A 27,596-nucleotide genomic window follows, 5' to 3' on the forward strand; every position below is an offset into this window, starting at 1 on the left:
CACTTGTGTGTTTTCTTTTTTTTTTAATTTTTTAACTATTTTTCTATCATATTTTGCCGCCATTTTATTTTGACGTACGATTTTTAGTTTTCTTCAATTTCTGATAATTTATTCATCAAATATTTAAATTTACCGCGCAAGTAATAAGAATAATTAATAAAAGTGCATTCCGAAATGCGCTACGCTGCAGCTGCTCGCAGCGCATTTCGGAATGCACCCTTACACTTCCACCTACATTTCTCAACTTTCAACAATTCAAATGATAAAGAAACCTGTCATCTTACCGACTACTGACCCACAATTTATAAATCAAAAACTCACCACCGCAGCGCTGATTCTTAAAAATTTTAAACTCGCGTCTCTCCCGCCAGAGGCGCGAGCCTCGGACTCATTACGAGTACGCATATTCTATCGGTTTATTTGTTGCGTTCAATGTTCAATGTCTGAGGGTAAAATCATCAGCAGCAAAGAGTGAACGAGTGTGTAGAGGCATCGCCCTAGATAACGGTAGAATTGAGGACTGTTGCGAGTGTCTTCCACGCGTTAAAAGACGTCCGTAAATATTATTAAATACGTGGAAATAAATACTACAATTAATTTTGGTTAAGTGGTTATTAATAAACTCATTAAAAATACATTAATTAACAATATTGTAATTAATGGTGATTAATATTTAGTTAAGAGTTGATCGGGTAAAACGGAAAACGGCCCCCCGCACACGGCGTCTGCGGTTACTTCGGTGTATAAACGAGTAAGAGTTTACACGCTACACAAAAGTACGGGCAATAGCAGTGACACACTCGCACTTACACAGTCTACTAGTGATAATAAATATATATATACATATATAACAAATATATATATATATTATTATTATTATTATTGTACGTAAAATAAATATTGTTACTAGAATTAGTGTGTGTTTAAAAAATTGAGTTTAAATTTGAATTAATAAATTGTATGTACACTTTTTCTATCAGCTTTAAAACACAATTGTTAAATAATCAATCAATAATTAATATTATTATTATAATTATAGGCATAATAATAATAAATCTCCATGTACTTATGGCGGAGTGATGAGCAAGACACAAGACAGGAAATAATTAATTGACGAAAAAAAAAAAAAAAACACGTTTAATCATAACACACAATAATAATAATAATAAACAGACATATCGGAATATTATTTTTACATAAATAATTATAACCGGGAAGATTGTGCGTGTTTAAAAATAGTGTTATTTTTTTGTTGTTGTTTGTATGTAATTTTAAATTACATTGTGAAGCAGCGGGAAATAAACGTGATAGGCGATACAGGGTAAGAATTTTTTAAATTTTATTATTTATTTGGTTAATAAGTTAATTATATGTAGAGATATTTAAGGTAAATTATTTTAACGGCTTAATAAAATAAGCGTCACTAGTAAACCTCGCCGGAAATTGGCTTATATTGGCATGTGAGGAATGCCATGGACCGGAAAAAAATCAAATGAAAGAGGAAAAAATGTTTTTTTTTATACCTCTTTATTGAATGTTTGCTCAGGTTATTTATAATTTATTTAGTTGATGCTTTGGTACATTGCAATGTACTGTGACTCTAGAGAGACATTTAAGACTACGGATGCTATAAGTTAATGTTCCTTAATTTAGATCAATTGTACCCCACGTACGTAGTGTCAATTGTACGCATCAAATTTCCGATAAATGCGAGGTCACTCTGTGTTATAAAGGCAATATGCTAGGTCAGAACATGATAGTTTCTTCATAATACCTCGTACGCAATCGCTAAACTAAATAAAAATTTTTAAATATTTAAAAAAATTAACGAGTTTGAATGTAGCAGACATCAGAGAAATTTAAAATCATAAATAAGTAGAGAAATAATTTAAAAAATAATATTTATAAAAAATGCATTTATTAATTTAAAAATTTTTTGAGTGCGCATTCTAGAAAAATTTGATTATATTAATTATTTACTCTATTTATTATTAATATTAAATTTGTCTAAAGTCTGCTACTGTCACACTCATTAAAATAATCATTTACTCATTGAAAATAATATTTCAAATGAGTAATAAATATAGATGTATTGTATGTGGAAAGTAGATGATCTAAGTTGATGAATCATACAAATGGAGAAGGCGTTAAAGAGTTTTGCCGTCAAGACTTAAATTTATTTACTTGCTTTAATGGTCAACTTTTTATCTTATTATTTTTCTTATACTTCTGCTTCCATTTGATCAGCTTTTTTTTTTACTTTTTACTTTTTATTATCGTTAAATTCACTTGTAGTTGTTGTTTATTGTGGTAACTGTTAGCTCGTATGCTCATTGTCGAGCACATTATACACGAGGTCAATAAAAATAACTTTTTTTATTTATTTTTTGTATACATTTGAGTGCTCATTCAGCTCGTCATCAATTTTTATGTTTATAGTGTACTTTATTATCTATTATTCTATTATAATATTTATGTATATTATATAAATATATATTTATATGTACATATATTATTATTTCTTAGAATGGTTGGAATGAATAAGAGAAAAAAATATAAGTGTGAATGTAGCAGACATCAGACAAATTTAAAATAATAAATAAATAGAGTAAATAATTTTTAAAAAAATATTTTTAAAAAATGTACTTATTAATTTGAAAATTTTTTAAATGTGCATTTTTTAAAAATTTTATTTTATCAATTATTTACTCTATTTATCTATAATTTTAAATTTGTCTGATGTCTATTACATTCATGATACTGAATTTGGCTGACGTCTTCTAATTTTTAAATTCTTAAAAACCGATAAATTATAAAAAAAAAAAAGTTTTAAAAATTGCACTTATAGATATTTAAATTTCCTACATGTGCATATTTTTAGTTTTTTTTTTTCTTCTGTAATTAATTAGTTGGAATAAAATTCAAAAATTACAATTGTCTACTAACCAAGATCATCTACATTCACACTAATAAAAAAATAGAAAAAGTTATAAAGTAAAGAAGATATTGAAAATATATTATGGTATTTGTTTTTATATATATTAGGATATATATAGTAGTGGTATTTTTTGTTATTTATTATTTTTACGGTGATAAAGACAAATTTCATGTTCACTTTTTCTTTATTTATGATTCACCGATGACTTTTCATGTGTAAAATACCCTACGTCAAATGAATTATATCGATTGAACGTGACGTTTACGTTTTGTTTAATATATATTTATTATATATTTTTACTTATAGACAATATTCTTATATATATTGTTAATTTATAAATAAATTATCTAAAGATATAAATTTATAATTTAATATTTTATCAATAAAATTAAATAAATTTACCGTTGACTTTTATTGGGAATGTAAAAATAATTCATACGTTTAAAAAAAAATAAAGCAAATAAAGTTTAATAAAAGTTTGCTACGTTAATTCTTCGTGTTATAAGTTTAATGATTAATTAAAAAGTTTAAATTGCATTTAATGTATAAATTAAAGCAGACAAATCAGTATCGGTTAATGATCCTGAAGTTACTAGACAATTAACAATTTTTGCATTTTTTTTTTTCAACAAATTAATTATAAGAAAAAAAAAAAAACTAAAAAATTCACATGTAGAAAATTAAAAAAACTATAGGTGCAATTTTTAAAAATATTTTTTTTTTTTAAATAATTTATCGTTTATGAAAAATTCTAAAAATTATTAGACGTCGGCTAATTTCAGTCTCATATCAGTGATGATTTAAAATTAAAAATATTTTATGTCGGATAAGAGGAGAAAATTATTAAAGCGTCTTTACTTTAATCTATTAACTTTTTTTATTTTCTCTGTTATTTATTTTTTATTAGCATTTTTTTTGACTTGATTTGCATTCACCATTTTCCACTCGACGGCTTGTTATGTTCATTCAATTATCTCCGTCTTCTCAATCCCCGTCGTTAACTCATTACAATTAATTTTATCTGCGTTTTTTTTTTCTTTTTTATTATTATTCAATAATGATTTTTTTGTTCAAATTTCATTAGCCGCACTAGTCTAAGAGAATAATACTATGAAAGATAAAGAATGAGAGAAATAAAATAAAAGATTTAAATATTATATTGAGGGAAGATTTAAACGGATTCACTCAATGGAATATTTTTTCAACAAGTAAAGGACTCTTGTGTACTTTATATTCAAATATGAAAAATAAAAATGATCTAGTAAACTGTATAGAGTGCAGTGTGTACTAGGATGAGTTGAGAAGAAAGAATATGGAGACGATGGTAACGAGAAGAGAAGAGAAGACTGAAGAAACAAGCGATGAGAGAGTCATGTGTGAGGCGAGAACAAGTAAAGCTACGAAGAAGAGCCAGAGCAAGTGAGCGAGTAAAGAGAGTATATAGACACATAGTAGACGAAGAAAGAATAACTGAACCCTCCTCAACGATATAAAGTGTATATGTAGCTTGAGATAAAAACTAAACTCGGAAGGCTGCTCAAGGGGAATGGGACAGGAGAAAAGATAGACTTAGTATAGTACAAAGAAAAAAAAAGAGAAAACGAGGTGAAGAAAAAATGAAAATATAAAGTGAGAAAGCAATGACTTAGCCAGGGTTAGCCAACACCCCGGTGAATACACTGCGCATGAGGTTCACGAACCTGCTGCTGGTGCTGGTGTGCCGCGAGCTGCATATGACTCACTCAACTGTATGGTGTCACGCAAGGCCGCGAGACGCGCGCGCGAGTACCAAACCAAACCCTCAATTTTCTATTACCAACTACATAACTGCGGATATCGAAGGATCGTTTCCGTTTAAACCTCCTGGTTTTACTATATTTATACTACTACATTACTACAGAATACCACAATGTATATATGGATGGATGGATGTATGGAGAAAAGCACTCGTTGCTATTCAGCTTTTGTATTCTGTGGTTTTTGTATGGGAACGTTATAACGAGCTTTCAAAAGCTTCCTTCATATGTTACCGTTAAATAAAAAACTGATGAATGTTTCATTCACGTGTTTATAAAAAAAAAAATTTCTTTTTTTTAAATTTTTACTTTTGAATTTTTTTAACGAATTAAAAGTATTTTTCAAGTCTTGCTGATGAAAAAAAATTAGTCAATAAAAAAAGTAAAAAAAATTTATTGAATTTTTCTTTTTTTTTAACTAAAAAGAAATTATTTAATTTTTAAAATTGATTGCTTGGAAAATTTACTTTTAAAAAATAATTCAGTAGATTAACACCACTATCAAATTGATGACCCTCAATAATTGAATAAAAATTATTGTTATAAATTTTATCATAAAACTCTTCTGAAAGTATTGAATTTCTGATAACATAACATTACAATATCAATCAATATTTTATCATATTATTTCTTTAAAAAACCACGAGAAATAGCTGAAGTATCCATTTATTGGTCGGCTTACTCTAAATCTAATTTCTTTTTTTTTACTTTATTTATTTACGCTATTCGGTAATTATACATTATTGAAACAATTAGTAAAAAATAACAAATATCACTTATATATTATAAATAATATTCAGCCGCTCTGCGACTAAAGAAATTACAGTTGATTACGTTACTAAATTTCTAGCGAAACTTTTAAATTTATTTGCCAAATATGTCAATCTCAGATGCAAATTCGTTGACTAACTTTTGATATCTTATAAAACTTTTAAATTGACATATCATTCAAAAAAAGTAAAGTCAGTTTTTTTGTTGTTATTATTTGTCTTATCCAAACAATATCAATTACGAAACATAAACAGGTCGTATTTATAAAATTTTACTTTTGATTGTCGCTGAAAAAAAATTAAAAATAAAATTTTTCCATTTCTTCAATAAAAAATATTTATAATTACTTTTGATTTAATAAATAAAATAATTTTATTTACTTTTCAAATTAGATACGGTCCAATTGATATAATGGAGAGTTTAGTTTGATTGTTTATTAAATTGATTATGTCGCGATAAGTAAATAAATGTATAACTGTTGAACATTCCATACATTATTGAGTTGTTATTTACTAAGTACATTGTATGTTATTGCATGGTTACTATTATAGCTACAGAGAGTTTATTTAACACACAAGCATCACTTTTGTGTCGTGTCGTATTGCATAATCGCAGCCTGTCAGAAACAATTAACTCGTATAATGGTGCAGGTCGAGAAATGTAGACTGTTAATTTATTATAATAGACTAGTTCAATGTTTACGTACTCAACGATTTTGTTTAATTTTAATTTTAATTTAAGTAAAAAAAAATATTTATTTATTAAAGGGCCGTTTATAAATTACGTTACACAAAATTTTGCCTTTTTAGACCCTCTCTCCCCTTCGTCACATTTTCTGTGACTCCCTTATCAATATTGCGTCAAAAATTATAGATTTTTGATGAAAAGACCCCCTTCCCCCTCCATTATTATGAAAATATACACGTGAAAAAATATTTATATACTTACAAATATGAAATGAATTACTTTCTATCGTAACAAAAAAGTAAAATTTAAAAAAACCGAGAGAAAAATTTGCAAAATTGTTTGATGAGCTGCAAACGTCACATTTCGTTAGACTCCTCCCCCCACCATTGCCACATTTTGTTATAGTAAACGACCCCCCCCCCCCATAACTAATTTTTTTATAATAGAGAAGTTCAATGTTTACATACTCAATGATTTTGTTAAATTTAAATTTTAAATTATCCCGGGAAAAAAAATTCTTATATGATCATATATAAGTGACTCATATAAAATCCTATAATATCAAATAAATTCTTATATAATCATATAAAGTTATAGATACCCGGGAAAAAATGATTTTGTCTAATCATATATATAATAACCGATCATATAAAAACTTTTTTCCCAGGTAAATAAAAAAAATGATTTATTTATTAATGGATGGATGGATAGATGGATGATGAAATGTATAACTTTTGTTAATAAATTTGCGGATAATGGAGGATAATAGTTAATGTGAGTGTCATCATTAGAGAGATTGAATATCGTTAGCCGCGTGAATGGGTCATATATGCGCGAGAGAGACAAAACTAATTACTGGGTTGCGTGGATGTGATTGCGTCATAATTATGATTGTCCAACACGCATTTTACTTACTTACTATATATACATCAGTTGAGTGGTAAAATGTCATATATTAACGCACGATTACTTTTTAGTATAAATTTATTTCATTAATATTATCTGCCCTTATAACATCATTTATTTAAAATAATTATTACACATTTATTTATTTCTTACAAATAATGGATTTAAATTTTGATCGGTTTGTTTTATTTAAAAATAATTATTCAAATATAAATAAAATTTTTATACTTATTTTAGTATCACGGACTTTTATAAAAAATTCATGATAAATTATTTAAAATAAAAAAAAGTGACCTCAATATTTTAAAAATAAATCTTGGTTAGTAAAGTTTGTTGAAACTCGTACACAGATAATCCGATTTTAGTTTTTCTGTCCTCATTTTTTTTTTTTTTTTTTTTTTTTTTTTTTAGTACTAAAATTATAATATTTAAAATTTATAATAAATCGTAGGGAAAATAATTTAATAATTTATTTTTTTAATTGTCAGTATATAAATTCTAAAATTATTTTAGATAATAAAGTGATAAAATAAATATAAATTAAAATTTTACCTTGAGAAATATACGCGATCTGCAATAAACATCCGTTTGACAGTAAATGTGGGCAGATCTCGCAATCACAATCGATTAGTCGTTGACTTGTTGTCACGCTTTAACAATAGAATATTATTTAATGGGAAATAGTATATATGTACGGACATTACCAAGGACTAATGTATAAATATACATATATACACGTGTCATAAAAACGATTAAAAGAAAATATTAAAATATCCTGCAATAAAAAAGGACAACGGATATTCGCAAGAGTTTCACTTGTAATTTCTAATTACATATTGAGGATTTTGTAAAAATTTTAACGACAAAAGAAGTTATTGCACTCACTCAAAAGTGACATGAGTGACAGGTGACAGCAGGAAATATTTTATAATTGATAAAAAAAAAATATGAAGAATGAACGTAATATGAAGTAGGTTATAATGAGGTCATGTGATTTGCTATATCTACATTTAAAACTCTCTAGGTACTTACTCAAGGACAATTTCTAAGTGCACTAGAATGTGAGAGTATTACAGACCATTCTCTTCCGTCAACGGGATTGAGATACTGTCGAGACCGTTAAGGTATTATATAGCTAACTCGGATTTGCGAATAAACCATATATATATAATGTACACATATATCTACTGTACATGTAATGTAAGCGCAATATTGCTGGTCCTAAACTGCAGGCCGCACATATCTACCAGCCATTCTCTTTGTTTCAAATGCCTATGATACTTGCAATGCAAAATCCTTATATATATATATAATATCAAGAATACATTATAGTTTATATCATATGCATGACAGATTTTTAGCTTAGAAAATTGCAAGCAAGCTAAATTTACTGTAGAGATAAAAAAAAATCATATGAACTCTAATATTCTTCGTGTGTGGGTATGAGTTATATTTTTTATCTTCAAAGATCCACCAAATGAAACGAAAGCTAAAAAAGAATTAAAAAAAAAAATCATAGTCAATTTTAATTCTGATAAAATGGAAAGTTTATGGTTCAAGTAATAATAAATGGGTTTCCAAGTAGTCTTCTTGAATTCACTTATTTTCACTAATTTGTAGTCATTCGTTGAGTAAAATTATAAAGTTTTTCCCCTATTTTCCTTCTTATCTTTGCTTTTTTTTAAAGTTTGTGAGTAAACAAGTATTTTAATAAATTATGAGTTGAATTTTTCATAAGTAGTTTAAAAGAAAATTTTTAAATTGGGTATTTTATTTAGATTACTTTAGCCTGTGTTTTAATATATACATTATATATATACTGTAGCTATGATGAAGATAATCAATAAAGTAATATTATCTGTATCTCGTTAATAGAAAGGTTAGTGATCGGTTAATTTTTTTCGCTTCATTTGAAGTAACTGATTGTAAATCGCGATAATTTCCGCTTCATTTGTCGTGTGATTAATTGCAATTTTTTATTTATTTTTTTTCACTAATTTATAAATAGAAACTTGAAGATTTATAGACGTTATTGTTGAGCTTTTTGTTTCATTGAGTGCGAGTTTTAAATAAAAAAATTTTTTCGATAAAATTGTGTGAAACATTGTGTCGTATTATAAAAAAACAACCGGATATAACGAAAAAGCTTTTCTCATATGCATTTTCGCACTGACAATAGGTCATACAGAAATTCTTTGTGTATCACGTGATCAGCATAATGCATATTTCCTGGGGAGAGTGCAAAATCTCTTTAGCTTTTTTTCATTTTTTTCTCTCAAGGCCGTATTACACCTCGTGTGCACTAGGAAATAGATTTAACGTTAAACCGCAGGATTCTTTTTCTTTGCATGCTCTATTTTTATAAAACACAAACAAAAAAAAAATTGATGTTAAAAATGCATGACATATTATTTTATCCATTACATTTATTTCCCTGAGGTAATCTTTCTAGTAAATTAAATTTTTTTTCACTGCATTCGTATTTTCAAAACAAATTTTTTATTTACTTATTTATTATTTTTTTTATTTTGTTGATAATTATTTTTTTTTTTAATGAAAAATAATGATTAATTAAAAGCTTACTCTGTAAAAAATTAACGGAATGAACGCTGAGTAAAACCGCAGTGAATGCGAAGCGGATGACTGTTTATTTATTTAATCCATGAGTGAAATTCATTCCTAAGGAGAGTTTTATTTAATATTGAAACTCCGGGTCAGAGTAAAATTCACTCCTAAAAAGAGTTAATTTTCACATTAATAATCCGAGTCGGAGTGGATGCGGATTGAAGGAGGTTCGAGCGAAACTAGTGAGTCAAAGCAGTGTTTGAATTTTTTTTGCTTGCTCAATTCTTCTAATAGTTATCAAAATTCACTACTTTAATTTATAATACTGTAATAAATTCATAAATTAATAATTATTACTTATTTAATGAAAGAAAGTAATGAAATGACTTGGTTATTTTTGACTCATATGGTTTTATAAAAAGATGTGGCAACAGCGCGTTCTAACTTCATAAACATCGATATTCAAATTAAAGCGGGAAAAATTTATTTCTAATCTCGTCTCTCTTTTTAATATATTTCTATCTTTGTTTTTTCTCTCAGCTGCTTCCGCGACGTTGCCAAACCCTCAAAATATGTATCTCTGTCGAAAATCGAGATTAAAAAATAAAGTTTAACTTTAATTATTTAAATAACTACAACGGTAACACGATATTGTTAAAATCTTGTCATATTCTTAAAAAATTCAAGTTTATGACACGTGGTTTTTTATTCTTAAATTTGGGAGGTTAATAATAAAAAAAATCGAATAAGTCATGACGGAAGCATAAGAGCTCGTGTAGAACTTTAAAAACGCCATTTTTAAATCTTTTTTATTAGATTTGCTTTGAATCCTTTTTACAATAGATTCGCTTTTACCTCTTTAAATGGAATCCAGATCACTTCGAAATCACTCCCAATTTCTTACAGCGTAATAACTAAATTTATTCACGATATATTTAAATGTATAATTTAATTGAAAAAAATTTTTAAAACTTGGTAACAAAAACATTTAAATTTAATGGTTACAAGATTAAAACTTATAAGTATTTTAAAAATATATTAATATTTAAAAGTTCATATTTTATAAATTTAAAATACCATAACGTTATTTAAAGCATGTAAATACTTAATGAACCAGTAATTAGATGTTTTAAAAGAATACGAGACAGAATAATAACAACTAATATTATTTTCATCATTCAATAAGTATTAAAGACAAACTAAGCAAATTTATTCAATTTATAATACAAAATAGAAAGTAACGAGAAATAAAAGTGAATTTGGCTGAATGTCTTTGATTGTAAAAGTTACCGGTTTAAAGTATAGTTAAGGAAAGAGAGTTTATTGAGTCTTAGGGTAAGATGCCATTACGACGTCAAGAATCGATCTTAAAGTTGATAATGAAGTTTAAACTTTCATTCCGCTAACCTGTCAGACTCAATGCCCGGCTGCTGTTTAAACTTGTGGTCTTTTTAGTTTTATCTCAGTTCGCGTCTAAAACTCTTTAAGTTTTAAATAATCTGTACGGTGTCGATTAAAAATAATTTATGACAAATGATGTAGATAAGTAAGGGCATTTTTGTTTTTTTAATTATTATGTACGCCAAGAGAAAAAATGACAGAAGTATTGTAATTTCTTCTTTTAAGAAATTATACTATTGGAAATTTTCAATGTAATATATTTTGAGGGCAAAAACTTGATGACTTAATTCAAAATCATTTTCTTAATTGAAGAAATCTGAGCTCAGCTCGAGTTATGCTAATCTTTTTTTTTTTTTTTCGGAGTATTGTAAATCAATTTTGATTTTTTTCTGTCAAGAAAATTATTCTTTAACTTGAAAATATGATAATAATTTTTATTGATTTACTACTTAACGGGGACCACTAGTGTGAAATTTTGAAAAAATAAATTATTTTTTTGCATATTTCGATAGTCTATGCCTTCAAAAATAACATACTAAAATTTAAAGTGCATACCTCGAATAGTTTTTTTAAGATACAGCCATCTGAAGAGCAGCCACTTATTGGTTCTCGAAAATACATTTTTCAAAATATAGCTGTAGTTATAACTCGAAGACAAATCACTCGATCGATTTGATTCGAATTGCAGCTTCTTTTATACATGTTTCTACATACCATGAACCTCCAGTTTTCCGATCAAATCAAAAATGTAATTTTGATAGGCCGAGAGTCTTAATACGGGAAATACTTTCTAGTTAAATAAACTTTTTGGTTTTTTTTCATGCACTGTGAAGGTCGCTATCATTGCAGTGGGGGGATTTTTTTTTTCGTTGAGTGTTGGGAGATTGTGAATAACTGAATTTTGAATTTTTTGGTCCAAAATTTTTATCTTGTATTCATTATATATCTTCAAAACATTAAAACATTCTATGCCATAGTTTTCTTTAAAATAATTTTCAAAAATCATCTGTTTTTCAGGGGATCCACACTAGTGGTCCCCTTTAAGAAAATATTGTTTTTACAAAAGTTAACTTTTTCAGTGTAGTCAAGTATTTAATTTAATTATAAAAAATCTGTGTACCTTTTCCAAAGAATGATATCGAATTTTTGCTAAAAAAAAAAGAACTAAATGGTAAATATACTTTTAAAAAGGAACAAAATTACTTTGATAGGCTAAAGTTACTCAGATTAACAGTAATAATTTGTAATTTATTTAAATTATTATTTATGATAACATACATGTGATACAAAACTATCGTTCTAAACAGTAATTCTTTAATTTATAATTAAAACGTGAATAATTATAGAATAAATATTGAAGCTTCGTGTCTATGCAGAAAAAATTAATATTCGAACTTTGAAAATTGTAACTTAAACATTAAAATTTTATGACGCGTATTATAAAATTTAGTGTTAAGAATGTTAAAATTCCCTGTATATTGACACCCAGGTTCCAGGTTATAATTTCAAACGTTAATTTTTAAAGTTTTTTTTCCGTGTATATATTAAAAAATAAAAAATATATTATTAGTTGAACCCATATTGATATTGAATTTAACGGAAGTAAAGCATCAAGATCTTTTAACGGAAGTTCGATTGGAATGTCAGCTTGAATGAAATAAAATATAGAATTCCTTAAAAGTCTAGACGGCTGCTGGTTTTTTCTTCAACTGCTTTCTGTAATTGTTAATCGATTTCTCAAGAAATCGTTTTATTCGTATAGCGTAACAAATATATAAAGATTAAAAATTTTTTAAATCAATACAATTTCATTTTTAAATAACTAAAATTTTATTTAATATTATATATATATATATATATATATATATATATATATATATATATATATATATCAATGTTAATATATTTTAATTCTGGAGATTTACTGACGGTTTTCGGCAGGATTTTTTTTTTTTTATCAAAATAAAATACAAAGGAATAAAATTAAATACTATTATCACAGAGTGATTATAAATTAAATAACTTCCGTTTCCTTTGTAGCGGTTTAGAGTTATACGGAATAATGAATAAAAGAAATAAATAAAAATAAAAATAAATTTATAAGTTGAATATATTTTTTAGTTGAGATCGAAAAATTATAAAACAGTGAAATTTTCTTTATTTGTTAATTTTTTTTCACTCTGCCGTTATGCTTTTTTCATTTAATATTTACAATTGGCTTTCTCTTGAACAAATTTCTGTTTTAATATTTCTAATGAATTTCTATATAAATAAAATATATTATTAAAATTATCCATACGCGGTTAAATATTTATTTCATTCATTTTATTATCACATTTTAGTGTGGATTTCAATGTTCACAAGCGATAAAAAAAAGTAATTGCGTTATTATTTTTTATAGATAAGACTTTCTAATATTTTAAAATAAAAGTGAAGGTTACAGTTTTATGTATAAAAAAAGTTGAATCTTTATCATTCGAGATTTTTTTTACTTCACTGGTTATAAGTTCTTATAGAATATTTCTACTTTACTCCAAAGGGATATACAAGTATGGCCTCAACGACCTTATTTTCTAAAAATATAATATTTAAAAATAACTTTTTACTAATAACGATTTATTTGCTATTTTATAAGTATTTAATCTCAACTTTTATATTTTGAGGAGGTTCGAGTGAATCTAATGTAAAAAGAATTTTCCAACTTTAAGATTTGAAATTTAGTATATATATAAATAAGTACTTTATCGATGTATTTTCAAAATTTGAATATGATCCACCGTCTAGTTTCTTAGAAAAAAAGATTTTAAAATGACGTATTTGAAGTTCTTATACACAGACTCTTATGCCGGACAAGCTCCCGTCATGACTTATTCGATTTTTTTCATTATTAACCTCCTAAGTTTAAGAAATAAAAAACCACGTGTCATAAACTTGAATTTTTTTAGAATATGACAAGATTTTAACAATATCGTGTTACCGTTGTAGGTATTTGAATAATTGAAGTTAAACTTTATTTTTTAATCTCGATTTTCGACAGAGATACATATTTTGAGGGTTTGGCAACGTCGCGGAAGCAGCTGAGAGAAAAAACAAAGATAGAAATACATTAAAAAGAGAGATGAGATTAGAAATAAATTTTTCCCGCTTTAATTTGAATATCGATGTTTAAGAAGTTAGAACGCGCTGTTGCCACATCTTTTTATAAAACCATATGAGTCAAAAATAACCAAGTTATTTCATTTCTTTCTTTCATTAAATAAGTAATAATTATTAATTTAAGAATTCATTATAGTATTATAAATTAAAATAATGAATTTTTATAATTATTAGGAGAATTGAGCACAAAAAAAAATTCAAACACTGCTTTGACTCACTAATTTCGCTCGAACCTCCTTAAAACATCTTTGCTATCTACACTGTAAAAAATCGGGAGTGAATTCGGAGTAATTCCGGAATTTTTAAAATCCGAATTCACTCCGTCACTTAAAGTTCCGGAGTTTTTACAAAAAATTACCGCATACGGAGTAAATGAGGAGTTTATATTTTCAGCGGAGTGATTTCGGAGTGATCTAGATTTTGTTTCAATCCGCATTCACTTCGGATTTAGTCCACGTTCACTTCAAAAATTTTTGACAATATATCAAGTGGATAAAATATTTTTTAATTTGATTCTCTAAACAAAAATGTTAATTAAAATTTTTCTAAATAGTTTTATCTTTTGTCACTGATACATAAATAAGTTGGCAGTTATAAAGTAATATAAGACAATTGTAAATAAAAATAAAAATTAAATAGTACAGTATTAATTTTCTCTCATAAACAACAGCATCAAACACGCAACGATAATTCATTAACGTATGTTAAAAAAAAAAAAGAATAAGTATTAAATTCCACATGATGTATAGTTATACTTAGTTTTGTTACAAACTACAGGCATATATAGAAAGGGGTTAAAATCATTAAAGTCTAAATCCTCGGACGATTCATCACAGATAAAACAACTCGCACGCTCAACTCTCACATATTGCACTACATAGAGTAGTTGATCTACAGTAATAAGAGTGCGCGGGCGTGAGAAATAACTACGATTTATTTTACGATAATACCAATTGTAATGTAAGCTCACTACTTACAACTATTTATATTATTAGTGTCGAGTAATTTATACACGTGTAATATATCCTTTAATATATATATAAATTTTTAAAGTCTATATATAAATGAAAGCTTCCGCAGCTTCCGTAGGTATAGATAGGTCCAGATAGGTCAACACCAATCACAGTGCCAGGGTGATGACGAACAAAGATCGTGATGAACGTTATATATTTAAAGTTAGTTCGCTTTACTGTTATATATATGTATATATTTCAACAAGATCACGTGACGGATAACGATGTTGGATCGTGACGATCTCTCGTTTAATAAAACAGATTTTATACTCTATTCTGGTGTCCTTCATCAATGTTCGTTATCGACAATTGTTATATCACTAGTTTCCGTAGAGATTTTTTTTTATGTTTCTATAGACCTGGAGGTAAAATTGTTATTAAATTTTTTTAATTTTTGTAAATAATAGTAAAACTATAACTGAGGCAATGAGATCTTCCCTTTCTTCTTTGTGTTAATATTTTGCTTACATATATATATTTACAACAACATACGACGACCCTATAACCGCATAACGAGTTTAAAGTGGTTCACGGACGCTTTTCCTGGTCCCATGATGTTTCACCAGTGAAACGGAAATCTCATCAGCAAAGTTGTTTCGAGTGAGTACTACTTGCTCGGATGAACAATAACGAGCAACTTATATTAATCAAAGAAAAAATATTCGCGTCGTTCAATTTTATTTATTCATATAATTAAACTATTTTTATTTATACACGCAAAAAAATGAATTATACAAATTAATAATTGATAACTAAAAATTTAGAATGTGGTGACAATTTAATATTATTTCAAACAGTAATTTCGTGGTCTTATAGAATAAATTATAATAATCTTTATTTAAATATTGAAATTTAAAGTTTATATGTAAATAAATCATGTTACAAGTAATAGAAATTACTGTTTGATAGATAAAAAAATGAGATTATAATAATTTAACGTTTCAGCTTCAATATTCGCTGTTTGGAAAATTAAAGTTTATAGTAAAAAAGTAAAAAATTAATTCAGTATGATAAATAAAATTTTCAATGTCGAGCAATTGATTTTATATGCAACGTTATATAATTATTACTTTCTTCAAACTGTCAAAAAGTATATCTTAAGCGCATCAGTTTTTATAGTTTGAAACAATAAGATTTTACTTGTGTTTGTGGGCTTCCAATGTATATGAAAGAATTAACCTAAAGTATTACTGATGCGACTATATCTACATGGCAAGATGACTTATTTTATCGATTCAAACAATAAAAATTAAAGACCAAGAGTGACTATTTTTTTTTTGATATCAATATATTTTAGAGAATCACTCTTATAATTTTTCGCTTTCAATATTATATTATTTATGAATTACCTTCTTTGATGCGGGTTTACTGTTCAAACAGTAAAAATAAATGAAAATCCAAATAAAATTTATTATTCATTCTTTCGCGTGCACTTATTTATTATTAATAATAATGATAAATAATAAATAAAAAATAAAATACATAAATCATAATTTATATAAAAAAAATTATTTAATTTGCAGTATCAGTAGCAATAAATGTCAGGTTGTTTCAATTAATAACATCTTATATAAAAACGATTGTTTTATGTAATATATAAATGTCATGTGGTGAAAAAAAAATTAGGTTAATGACAATAATTATTAGCGGAGTGAAAGACAAAAAAAATAAATATCAACCGATAATTTTTTTTATCATTAGGTTAGCCTGAGACAAAAAAAAAATCTTGAGTAAGTCGAGCGACAAGATCTTTTCCTCCCTTTTTCCATTAAGGTCTATATATATACATTATATGTATTTCGTCTTTTTCTTCTCTATATAGATTCGCTTCAGCTTCTATTCGTGCCGAAGCGTAAAATCGTCGAGGTAAAATCGATCCACGAGACTGTTTCCGGGGAAACGCGCGCCGCAACTCAGCTACTGTCCAAATTATTGGAGATTTTCTATTCAAAATTTAAATATCATGAGCTGTATATATTCGATCTTCATATAAAATCTCTCAAAAAAAAGCATAATAAATAATATTTAATAAATTAAAAATTAGTGTATCGGTAATCTCCTTATGAAAAAAAAAAATTGTTTGATAAATAATCTTAAAAATGTGGACTATGCATAAGCTTAAAAATTGATTAATTTAATTCGATATTATTTCATATGTGTGTGAAACCACATATGAAACCGCAACGCTGCAATAATGGATCGTTTTCACTGAACATTATATTTATTACGATGCATATAAACTCACTCATGTTTTGATATATAGAAATTTATCACACATAACTGCATAATATATATATATATACATATATATTTATATTTATACATACCTATACCATGCATATAAATATTATATATGAAACAAACGATCCGGTAAGGATAGATGCGACAAGCAGCTATGACAAAGCTTTTTTCCCTTCCGTTATATTATTATTTTTTTTTTTTTTTGAGTCAACGCAGTGACCTCAAAAACTTTTTATGAAAAAACTTATTTCCTTATCTTGAAATACAAAGTTCATAATTTTGAATAAAATTTTATACATTTATTTTATTTTCTTAATTAAATTTAAAAAAAAAGTTAAATTTACAAATGAATGACTATATTTTTCAAAATTTTTTAATGACGTTTTAAGTATACAAATTTAATTATTTGTGTGCTCAAGTTAACAATTCAATTATCTCATGTATAATTCAATTCTAATAAATAATTGTCTAGAGGATCAATATTATACTTTGGAGTTATTCAAGTGAACTCACAAAATGATATGAGATGACATTGAATATAATTAATTTGGCTGAGATCCAAAATAATTAAATTGAATTTTCATTTATATTAAAAATTTTTTTTTTATTGTTAAATTTAATATTTACCACAATTAATAATTTATACTCTGTAAAAAATCAGCAGCGAATATGGAGTAATTACGGATTTTATTTAAATTCGAACTCGCTCCGTCACTCGGAGTTCCGGAGTTTTAGAAAAAATTACTCCGCATAAAAAGTAAATAGGGAGTTGGGTTTCCAACGAAGTGATTTCGGAGCGATGTAGATTTTATTTAAATCCGCATTCCCTCAGATTTGGAATTTTAATATTAAAATAAATTTTTTTTAGAAGTTGATTTCACTCTGAACCGGAGTGAATATTAAAATAAACTCCCTGTTAGAGTGAATTTTACTTTAAGGGGATTAAATTAATACACAGCCATTCACTCCGCAAATTTTTTACAGTTGAAAAACTACACTGTAAAAAAATTGCGTAGTGAACCCGGATTTAATCCGAAGTGGATGACTATTTATTTACTTGATCTCCTCGGAGTAAAATTCACTTCGAAGGGAAGTTTATTTTAATATCGAAACTCCGGTCCGGGGTGACATTCACTCTGAAAGGGAGTTTATTTTAGTATTGCAAGTCCGATTCGGAGTGAATGCGGATTTAAATAAAATCCAGATCACTCTGCTGAAAAACAAACTCCGAATTCGCTCCGTATCCGGAGTGACTTTTTTTAAAAACTCCGAAACTCCGAGTGAATACAGATTGAAACAAAATCTGTAATCACTCCGAGTTCACTCCTGATTTTGTACAGTGTAAAAATTATTCTACTATACTTCAATAAATATATAATATTTCATATTTATAAACTACTAAAGCAAGAATAAATTTTATTTTTTATTTTAATAATTTATTTTACTACATAGCAAACAATGGTCTTTGATCATTGTTCCTGTGCTGTACAAATGAAAAGAGAAAAAAATTTTTTAATTAAAAACTTAACAGAACTATTGTTTGATCAATTTAACACTAGAGTAATTAAGAATAATATTGATTAAATAATTTATAATAGTTAAATTATCAATAAAAAATTTGTTGGTAATTTTAATAAAATTTCTTTTGTCCATTGAACAAGTGTGCAGTATGTATACATACGCTAAAAGAAACACTTGATTTTATATTGCACGGAAGAAACTGAAACAGGAAGTTGACTAGTCGACACAAGCCTCAAATGGCCGAGCAAGCGAATACGCGAGTGAGTTGCGAGTATCGTCGACAGGTCTCATCTAAAGTCTAGAGTCCGGAGCTCAGTAGTAGAGATCCGGGATATATACCATCTACTCTTGGTCGGGATGAGCTTGTAAGAGAAGAATACAAGGGGAACAAGTCACTGTGACATACTTTGCTGCACAATAGAATGGTTATAGCGGCTCACCATGCAACATTACTATTACTATCTATCTACATTCTACATACTACTACGACTACTACTGTTACTACTACTGATAATCACTGTATTGCTATTCTTCCACCTGGCCTTCTATGTACTTATTTTTCTCTTTATTAAAAATCCGCTAAATCTAGATTCCACAAATTCTTGTTCTCTTCGTTAGTATTCATCTTTTGATAATTTATACACTGTATACAGTTTACGAAATGAATGCGGGTTAAATCCGGAGTGAATGCGAATCAGATGATTTTTTATTTATTTAATCTTCTAGAGTAACATTCACTTTGGTGGGAATTTATTTTAACATTAAAACTCTGTATCAGAGTGGATGCTGATTGTAATAAACCCCAAATTACTCTAAAAAAAAAAAATATTTACTTCGTATGTGGAGTAATTTTTTTGAAAATTCTAGAACTCTGAATGATGAAGTAAATTCGGATTGAAAAAAAATCCGTATTTAGTTTCGACTTTTTAGTGCATATGTATTAAATATAATTTTCAATTTTGTAATTCACTACACTCAGGGAAAGAAAAATATTTTCATAAAAAAAAATATTTTCAAGACAAAAAAATAATTTTCTTAATAAAAGTCATTTTTTTCTCAATGTATAAAATTTAAAAATTACAGTTGAGACTAAAAATTTTTTTAAAAACTATTTCTTACGTTTAATATTGATAATAAATAATTTTTTTCAACACATTCTATTATTTTTTTTTTTGTTGATGTACAATCAATAATTTTTAGTACTTATTTTATTTAAATTTTTTAACAAATATAAATATGTGTTATATAATCTATAGGATCCACAGTTCCCGGGCTATTTTTAGAAACGTGACGACATTAAATATTTTTCGTTTGATCTTTTCAGAAATAAATTTATAGAGTTGTGTTTATTTTAAAGACTCCAAAAATATTTATAACTTTCAGAAATGTTCATTTAATTCCTAAATAAAATAAAATATCAATAATTGGGACCGTTACTTAGATACAATGTGGAACAAGAAATATTGTTCGTTATCACCATGAAAAAAATTTTTTCATTATTTTTAAAATGATCGTTTTAAAATTATTTTTACTAATGCAAATGTCATGAGTAAAATAATTAATTAAAAAAAAAACGTTTAAAAGTATATAATTACATTATTAAAAATCAAGATAACAAAATCTCAATACATAAATTAATACATTTTCCAAGTAGACCCAATTACAATAATTTATTTTTCTCAGTATTAATAAGACAATATATCTCCTTGATTGTTTCCATTAGACAAGAGTTACGAAACCACTATACTGTAGAGATAATTGTTTTCAATATATATATACATAATATAAGTTAACAGTTTAGTAACACATCGTATTGGGAAGTTGGAGTGATAGCAAGCTCTCGAGTTATTGGCTACAGCTGGACTGACCATAGGTCAACTCAGGTCGTGTTCAATGCTCGAATGAACACGTAGTCCAGGGATGACAGGAAAATCAACCCCGAGGGAGCTTGTTCTATCCAAAACTACTACCCGAGCAACGAATCTATCTCGCTCCAATTCCGATCGGTGTCGTTCAACACCTCGTGAGATAACCATTACAATCAATTACATTTATCCAAACTATTGTATAATTTTATCTGAATATGCCTAATCAATAGTACCCAAAGCAATTTTAAAAAGTATAATCAATTGATAAATTTTATTTAGAGGCACCACTAGTGTGAATTTTTAAAAAATCGATTTTTTTTTGCTCATGTCGATAATCTATACTTTCAAAAATAACATACTAAAATTTAAACTGCATATTTCAAATAGTTTTTTTGAGGTACAGCCATCTGAAGAGCAGCCGCTTATCGGTTCTTGAAAATACATTTTTCAAAATTGCTGCAGTTATAACTCGAAGACAAATCATCCGATCGATTTAATTCTTATTGCAGCTTCTTTTATATGTTTCTCCATATCATGAACCTCTAGTTTTCCCATCGAATAGAACATGTAATTTCGGCAGGAAAAAACTATGTAATTTGACTGCTTAAGGGTGACTTAAGAGGTAATTGGGAGTGGCTGCAGTTATTGGCTGCAGTTATTTTATTTTTGTTCCGCGAAAAACGTTCCGACTTTCAGATACATCAAAATTCATCAACTTTTCGCGCGAAATTTGAATTTTTTTTTAAATCCCCGCCATTTTGTTAAATTTCAATTTTTTCCTATCGAGGGTCATGATACGGACAATAACTTCGCGTTTTATAAACTTTTTGTTTTTTTTTTATTTCATGCACTGAGAAGGTCGCTATCACTGCAGCAGTGGGGGAAATTTTTATTTTAGCCTTGGGAGTTTGCGAATAACTCGCTGAGTTTTTAATTTTTTGGTCCAAAAATTTTCTCATATATTTATTATATATCCAAAAATATGTCTTTAAAACATCAAAACATTCCATGCAATAGCTTTCTTTAAAAAAATTCCCAAAAATCCTTTTTTTTAGGCGGTCGCACTAGTGGTGTCCCTTGAGTTCAAACAAATATGAATATTTAAATGAAATCTTTGTAATTATTTTCTATTATATAAATATTTATCTTAGTAGTTGAATTTAAAATCTTTAGTGACCTTTATTATTAGGGCAATAATGAAAAAGTGCTGATAAAAATATGCAAGATCAAAAGAATAAAATAATAGAAGAAGGTAAAGTAAACTAAGAGAAGTGGTTTTCGCGTGATCAAGTGTATCGACACTTGTTGAAGCAGATAACGTATTTACAGTTCAAAGTGGACGCTATGAAAGTGTATTAGTGTAAGTGGTTAGATATATAATAGGCTATAGCTGAGTTTGGGTGTATATATAGTAAACCGATATGAGGAAAGGCCAAATACATCAGAGAATAATGTATATATGTATGTATAGAGGCCGATTGATAGTGAGAGATAGAAAGCGAGAGGGAGTAAGAGAATTGAGACAAGAGAGAATGGACATAGAGAGGAGCTATCGTGTAAGAGCTGTAACAAGCTCTCAATTTGAAGCTTTTAGGTCCAACTGAGAATTAGTACGTGAATCGATAGCAGAATAGATTAAACTTGAGAGCACTACTTGATTCAACGTGATTCAATATAACCTTAATCCAATAAATTTTCTATTGGCAAACACTTGGAAAAAGAAAATGATTAAATAAAGAATTCAATCAATAGTTTAATACATCTATTGTTGCTGTTGTAACATTTCAATTGAATTAAAGATTTTTTTATTTTTTGTTAAATAGATTTCACTGAAACTTTTATCTATTTTTTATTTCAAAAATTTAACTTTCATGTGATAATAGACTTTTACATCTTTTTTTTTGCAACTGTAGCTTACAAATTGATTGAGTTTATTTTTCAGAGTAATGTTTATCGGAAAAAAATTTTTCATCATTTAGGATCGGGGACACGGACACAAGTAAATCAATTTTTACTATCAGGATCGTGATATTGAGTTGCTTTTTTTAACTTTAAATTTTTGAATATGAAGCTTTTTATTTAACTTTACTAAGCGAATTATAAAAAATAAAAAATCACATGAATTTAATGACTTATTTTTAGATAACGATATAGGTTAAAGAGATTAATCATTTTCAGTGATTAAAAATAGATAAGTCCATTGAATTCCATAATTCTTTACTCAAACGATCATTTTTTAAAAATAATTGTTTTATATTTAAATTATTTCCATTCTTCAGATGCAATGACGTAACAATTTTTAAAAAAATACACGCTGATTAGTGACTGATGATTCATTTCATGGGTATATAATTATAGTTTCAGTGAGTAAGCACACCGTGAACATAATATATATATACATACATATCTATATATATATATATATATATATATATATATATATATATCGTTTTCACATTTTTCCATCTACTTACTCATTATCGCGTTCAACCTGCTCGTGTTTCAGTCGATTTGCTGAAAGAAAAAAAAATTACATACCGAAATGTAAAAAAATATAAATACTAAATGCTCTAAAAATATTTAACAACTCATAGTATGTATAAAAAATAAAATATTACGACTTTGCGGTCTAATTAGCGTTATTGCTAGATTGCGTTTCGCTTTCATTCACATTTTGCTTCAAAGGCTTTACATATATAAATATACATACATATATACATATATAAATATATATGCTAAGGTTTCATTCACTTGTTATTATGTACGTTTATTTAACTGTGGGGACTCGAGTGGACTTGTACTATCAGGATGCACTTTAAAGTCTAGACGTTTCGAAATTAATTAATTGATGGATATATATACATATATATATGTATGTAGATAGATCAAGTATAATATAATACTTACTATCAGAGGGATGAGAGAAAGCCTACTATTTCTCTATGCATAATCCTATCAACAATTTACTTGAAACTTCTCCAAACTTTGTATTCAATATCTCACAATAGGCATCCTTACGATAGACTATTGTATATATATGTATATATGTATGGGAACTTGGTATTCAAACCAATCTCTGTCCTTTTACTTCAATATGCTATAGATATACTTGTTTGTTGCCTAAAGTAACGAGAAATCATTGTTCAGTTGGATGAATTTTTATTCCCATCTCAATCAACAATTTTACATTTTTTTTTTTTTAAGTATTTTTATCAATACAATATTTTTAATTTATATTCCAATTAATCTGAAATAATCTATCCTGTTAAAAGTCAGGAGTGAATTCAGAGTAATTATGGATTTTATTTAAATCAAAATTCATTTGAAGTTACGGAGTTTTAGAAAAATTCACTCCGCATACGGAGTCAATAGGGAATTTTTTTTGGGTGAGTGATTTCGAAGTGATCTGGACTTAATTTAAATCCGCATTTGATTCGGAGTTTAAATATTGAGATAAATTCCCTTCGGAGTGAATTTTACTTCAAAGGGATTAAATCCTCATTCAGTCCGAATTCAATCTGCGTTTACTCCGCAAATTTTTTACAGAGTAATTGTCTGTATAAATTATTAATTCGAAAAATATTTTAATTAAAGTCTTAAAATATTAAAATACTTATTATTATTATTTAAAAAAACAATTAATGGTTACATTTGTATTGAGTTGTGATTTTATAATATTCAAATAATAAAAGTTTTATAAATTAAATAACTAATAGACATATATATTTAAATATGATTGCAGGTATAGTTCGTTGCTGAGACGACAGGAAGACAAGACGTGGCGGATTCGGTGACCCCGCGGCTGTGACACGACAAGAATAGTTAGTTAGAAGAGTAAAAAAAAAGGAAGAGAATGCGTGAATATAAAATAGTTGTGTTGGGTAGTGGAGGTGTCGGCAAATCAGCCCTCACTGTTCAGTTTGTTCAGGGAATATTCGTTGAGAAATATGACCCAACCATTGAAGACAGTTATCGCAAACAAGTCGAAGTTGATGGTCAGCAATGTATGCTGGAAATTCTCGACACAGCTGGCACGGTAATTCATATTCTTTTTTTTTTTCTTTTTTTTAATAAACTTTTTATTATAGAAGTAAATTTATTGCATCTATAAACCACAATTCTTTATGTGAAAAATATAACCCTGTATAGAAATAAAAAATATCAGAGTTAGTTTGTTATTTTTTAATTAATTGGTCGCGGGGTAAGTGGCCCAGTTTCTGACCTTTTAAAGATTGCGGATCACGTTTCAGAAAGATATATTTTAATATAAATTATATAAAAAAAAAAACAAGTATTATATGGTTAATAATTTCTAAAGAATTTTATGAATTTTTAAAATAAATAAACAATTTTAACTCATTTACAAAAATAAACCACTCATAGTTCCAGTTTATGACCTTTAAAAATTAACGATGTAGTTACCGAGCCTCTAAAAGACCTAGTTATTGATCATCAAATTTAACTCAATGTCAGTCGCGAATATTGTTTGTAATGCAATTTACTGCTGCAATAAAAATAACTAAAAAAATTTTAATGTAAAATAGTTAAATATTTTGAACATAACTAAATTTCCTTGGAAAAATTTTAGTAAAAATTTAGTAACGGTGGTAATTTAACGTTTCAAATTTTATTAGTTTATTGATATTAAAGAGATATTTATAATTAGGATCAAAACTTATTAATTTTTATTTTTTAAATTAAAAAAATATTTAGAAGGTTAGAAATTCGGTCACGATAAAATAATGACCCACACAGAAATAAAAACTTTCTTGGATAGAGTAAAAATTTTTTGTATTAAGAAATCTTTTTTTTCTGTGCAATTATTTCAGTTAATAATTAGTGATATTAATATTTATATGTTTTAGGAACAATTTACGGCTATGAGAGATCTTTACATGAAAAATGGACAAGGATTTGTTTTAGTTTATTCGATAACCGCACAATCGACGTTTAATGATCTTCAAGATCTTCGGGAACAAATATTACGGGTAAAAGATACCGATGACGTGCCAATGGTATTAGTTGGTAATAAGTGCGACTTGGAAGACGAAAGGGTAGTGGGTAAAGACCAAGGTGTTAATCTTGCACGGCAATTCAACTGCGCCTTTATGGAGACCTCTGCCAAAGCTAAAATTAATGTTTATGATGTAAGTTTATAAATATCAATATGAATATATGTACATTGTAAAAAATTGGGATTTAATTTGGAGTTAAGTTTTAATTTACTCCGTTATTTAAAGTTCCAGAGTTAAAAAAACAACTCCGAGTACGGAGCAAATAGAGTTTTTGTCTCGATCTCTAATTAAAATAATTTTTTCTGCAAAATTATACATAAATTATTTATATAATTAATAATTTATGAATCATTATTCTATTCTTTCTTATATTAATTGATTTATGATAAATAAAAAATCATCTATTCCGCATTTATTCTGCAATATTTTTACAGTGTAATGAATTTGCAAAATGAAAGCGGATTAAATCCGGAGTAAATACGGAGCGGATGACTGTCTTTTTATTTAATCGCGGAGTGAAATTTACTCTGAAGGGGAATTTATTTCAACATTAAAACTCCCAATCGGAGTAACATAAAATCCAAATCACTCCATTGAAAAAATAAACTCCCGATTTACTCTGTATTTAGAGGGATTTTTTTAAAAACTCCGGAATTTCGAATGACGGAGTGAATTCGGATTTGAATAAAATCCATATTCACTCCCGATTTTTTTACAGTGTATGAATTATTAATTCAAATAATAATGAAAATTCTTTTTTAAAAATATAATTAACATTTTAATGTTTTATTATTACAGATTTTTTATGACCTCGTGCGACAAATAAACAAAAAATCACCGGAGAAAAAAATAAAACAAAAAAAGAAATCGTTGTGCCTACTTTTGTAAAGTTGACGTGCTTCTTGCCACGTATAACTAACGTGACACACAGAGTAAAATAATACAAAAATAAAAAAAAAAATAAAAATAAAAAAAAAATAATAATAATAATAAAAGCAAATAAATAAAATAACTAAAAAATTTTTAAGAATAACTACAATCGGGTATAAAAAGTACGAGCAAAGAAAATGAATGATAAAAAATCCGGGACGTTGCTGAATATTAAAAAAAAAAGAAAAAAATAATAATAATAATAAAATGAAGTTAAGTAATTAAGATCAAGGGGAATGCTCGTTAATAAAGAAAATATAAAAGCAGATAGGAATAAAAAATGAGATACGGTTGTAGTTAATAACAACAAGAATATTGACGACGAAGGGGCAGAAAATTGTATATAAGTTTGTCTCGGGGTGGCTCATGTGCACGCGCGACAACAGCGCACAAAAAATAAATATAACGGAAATAGAATGAAAAATGATAACGATAATGAATAAAAATAAATTTTAAAATGTTATGAGAACAAGTGCGAGACCCCGCGGCCAATGGTTATCACTGTAGGTTTACATTTAAAAATTTTTTTTCTATTATATAATATTATGTATTTAGGAAGTTTAAAAAAAAAAAGGTAAATGAGAAGGAATATGTTGATTTTTTCTTTTTTTTATGTGCGCGTGCACAGGTCACCAGCCCCTATGCATTCGCCGCGCACCTATCTCTCTCTTATATAATTATAATTATTATTATTATATATAGATGGTACATACAATGATTATTAATTATTATTATTAATTACTATTATTATTATTAATATTATTATTATTAATTATCAAAGCATCAAA

At 27.0% G+C, this 27,596-nt stretch overlaps 1 protein-coding gene and 1 long non-coding RNA gene across 3 annotated transcripts; one reads left to right on the top strand and one right to left on the bottom strand.

The window, feature by feature from the left end:
• The first annotated feature begins 435 nt into the window (after nucleotides 1-435).
• On the top strand, nucleotides 436-26,856 carry LOC130666531 (ras-related protein Rap1). 2 transcript variants are annotated; one of them, XM_057467638.1, is made up of 5 exons: nucleotides 436-958; nucleotides 1,040-1,321; nucleotides 24,606-24,899; nucleotides 25,729-26,010; nucleotides 26,677-26,856. In XM_057467638.1, the coding sequence occupies exons 3-5, from the start codon at nucleotides 24,717-24,719 to the stop codon at nucleotides 26,764-26,766; spliced, it is 555 nt and encodes a 184-aa protein (XP_057323621.1). In that variant the 5' UTR covers nucleotides 436-958; nucleotides 1,040-1,321; nucleotides 24,606-24,716; the 3' UTR covers nucleotides 26,767-26,856. The 2 variants fall into 2 exon arrangements, with proteins under 2 accessions (XP_057323621.1, XP_057323620.1); XM_057467637.1 differs by having other exon boundaries at nucleotides 436-1,321.
• On the bottom strand, nucleotides 1,083-2,434 carry LOC130666532 (uncharacterized). Its single transcript, XR_008989692.1, has 2 exons — nucleotides 2,185-2,434; nucleotides 1,083-1,793 (listed from the first exon to the last, which is right to left on the bottom strand). It is a non-coding gene; the product is annotated as an uncharacterized LOC130666532 (long non-coding RNA).
• Nucleotides 26,857-27,596: the final 740 nt, after the last annotated feature.

Source organism: Microplitis mediator, chromosome 4 (assembly GCF_029852145.1).
Source record: "Microplitis mediator isolate UGA2020A chromosome 4, iyMicMedi2.1, whole genome shotgun sequence".
Lineage (NCBI taxonomy): Eukaryota > Metazoa > Arthropoda > Insecta > Hymenoptera > Braconidae > Microplitis > Microplitis mediator.

What these genes read in the sequence shown, in the direction of transcription:
- LOC130666531 (XM_057467637.1), top strand. Translation starts at nt 24,717, where the DNA reads ATGCGTGAATATAAAATAGTTGTGTTGGGTAGTGGAGGTGTCGGCAAA. An exon ending in TTCTCGACACAGCTGGCACG is followed by an intron (nt 24,900 to 25,728) that starts GTAATTCATATT and finishes TATATGTTTTAG; the next exon opens with GAACAATTTACGGCTATGAG. An exon ending in CTAAAATTAATGTTTATGAT is followed by an intron (nt 26,011 to 26,676) that starts GTAAGTTTATAA and finishes TTATTATTACAG; the next exon opens with ATTTTTTATGACCTCGTGCG.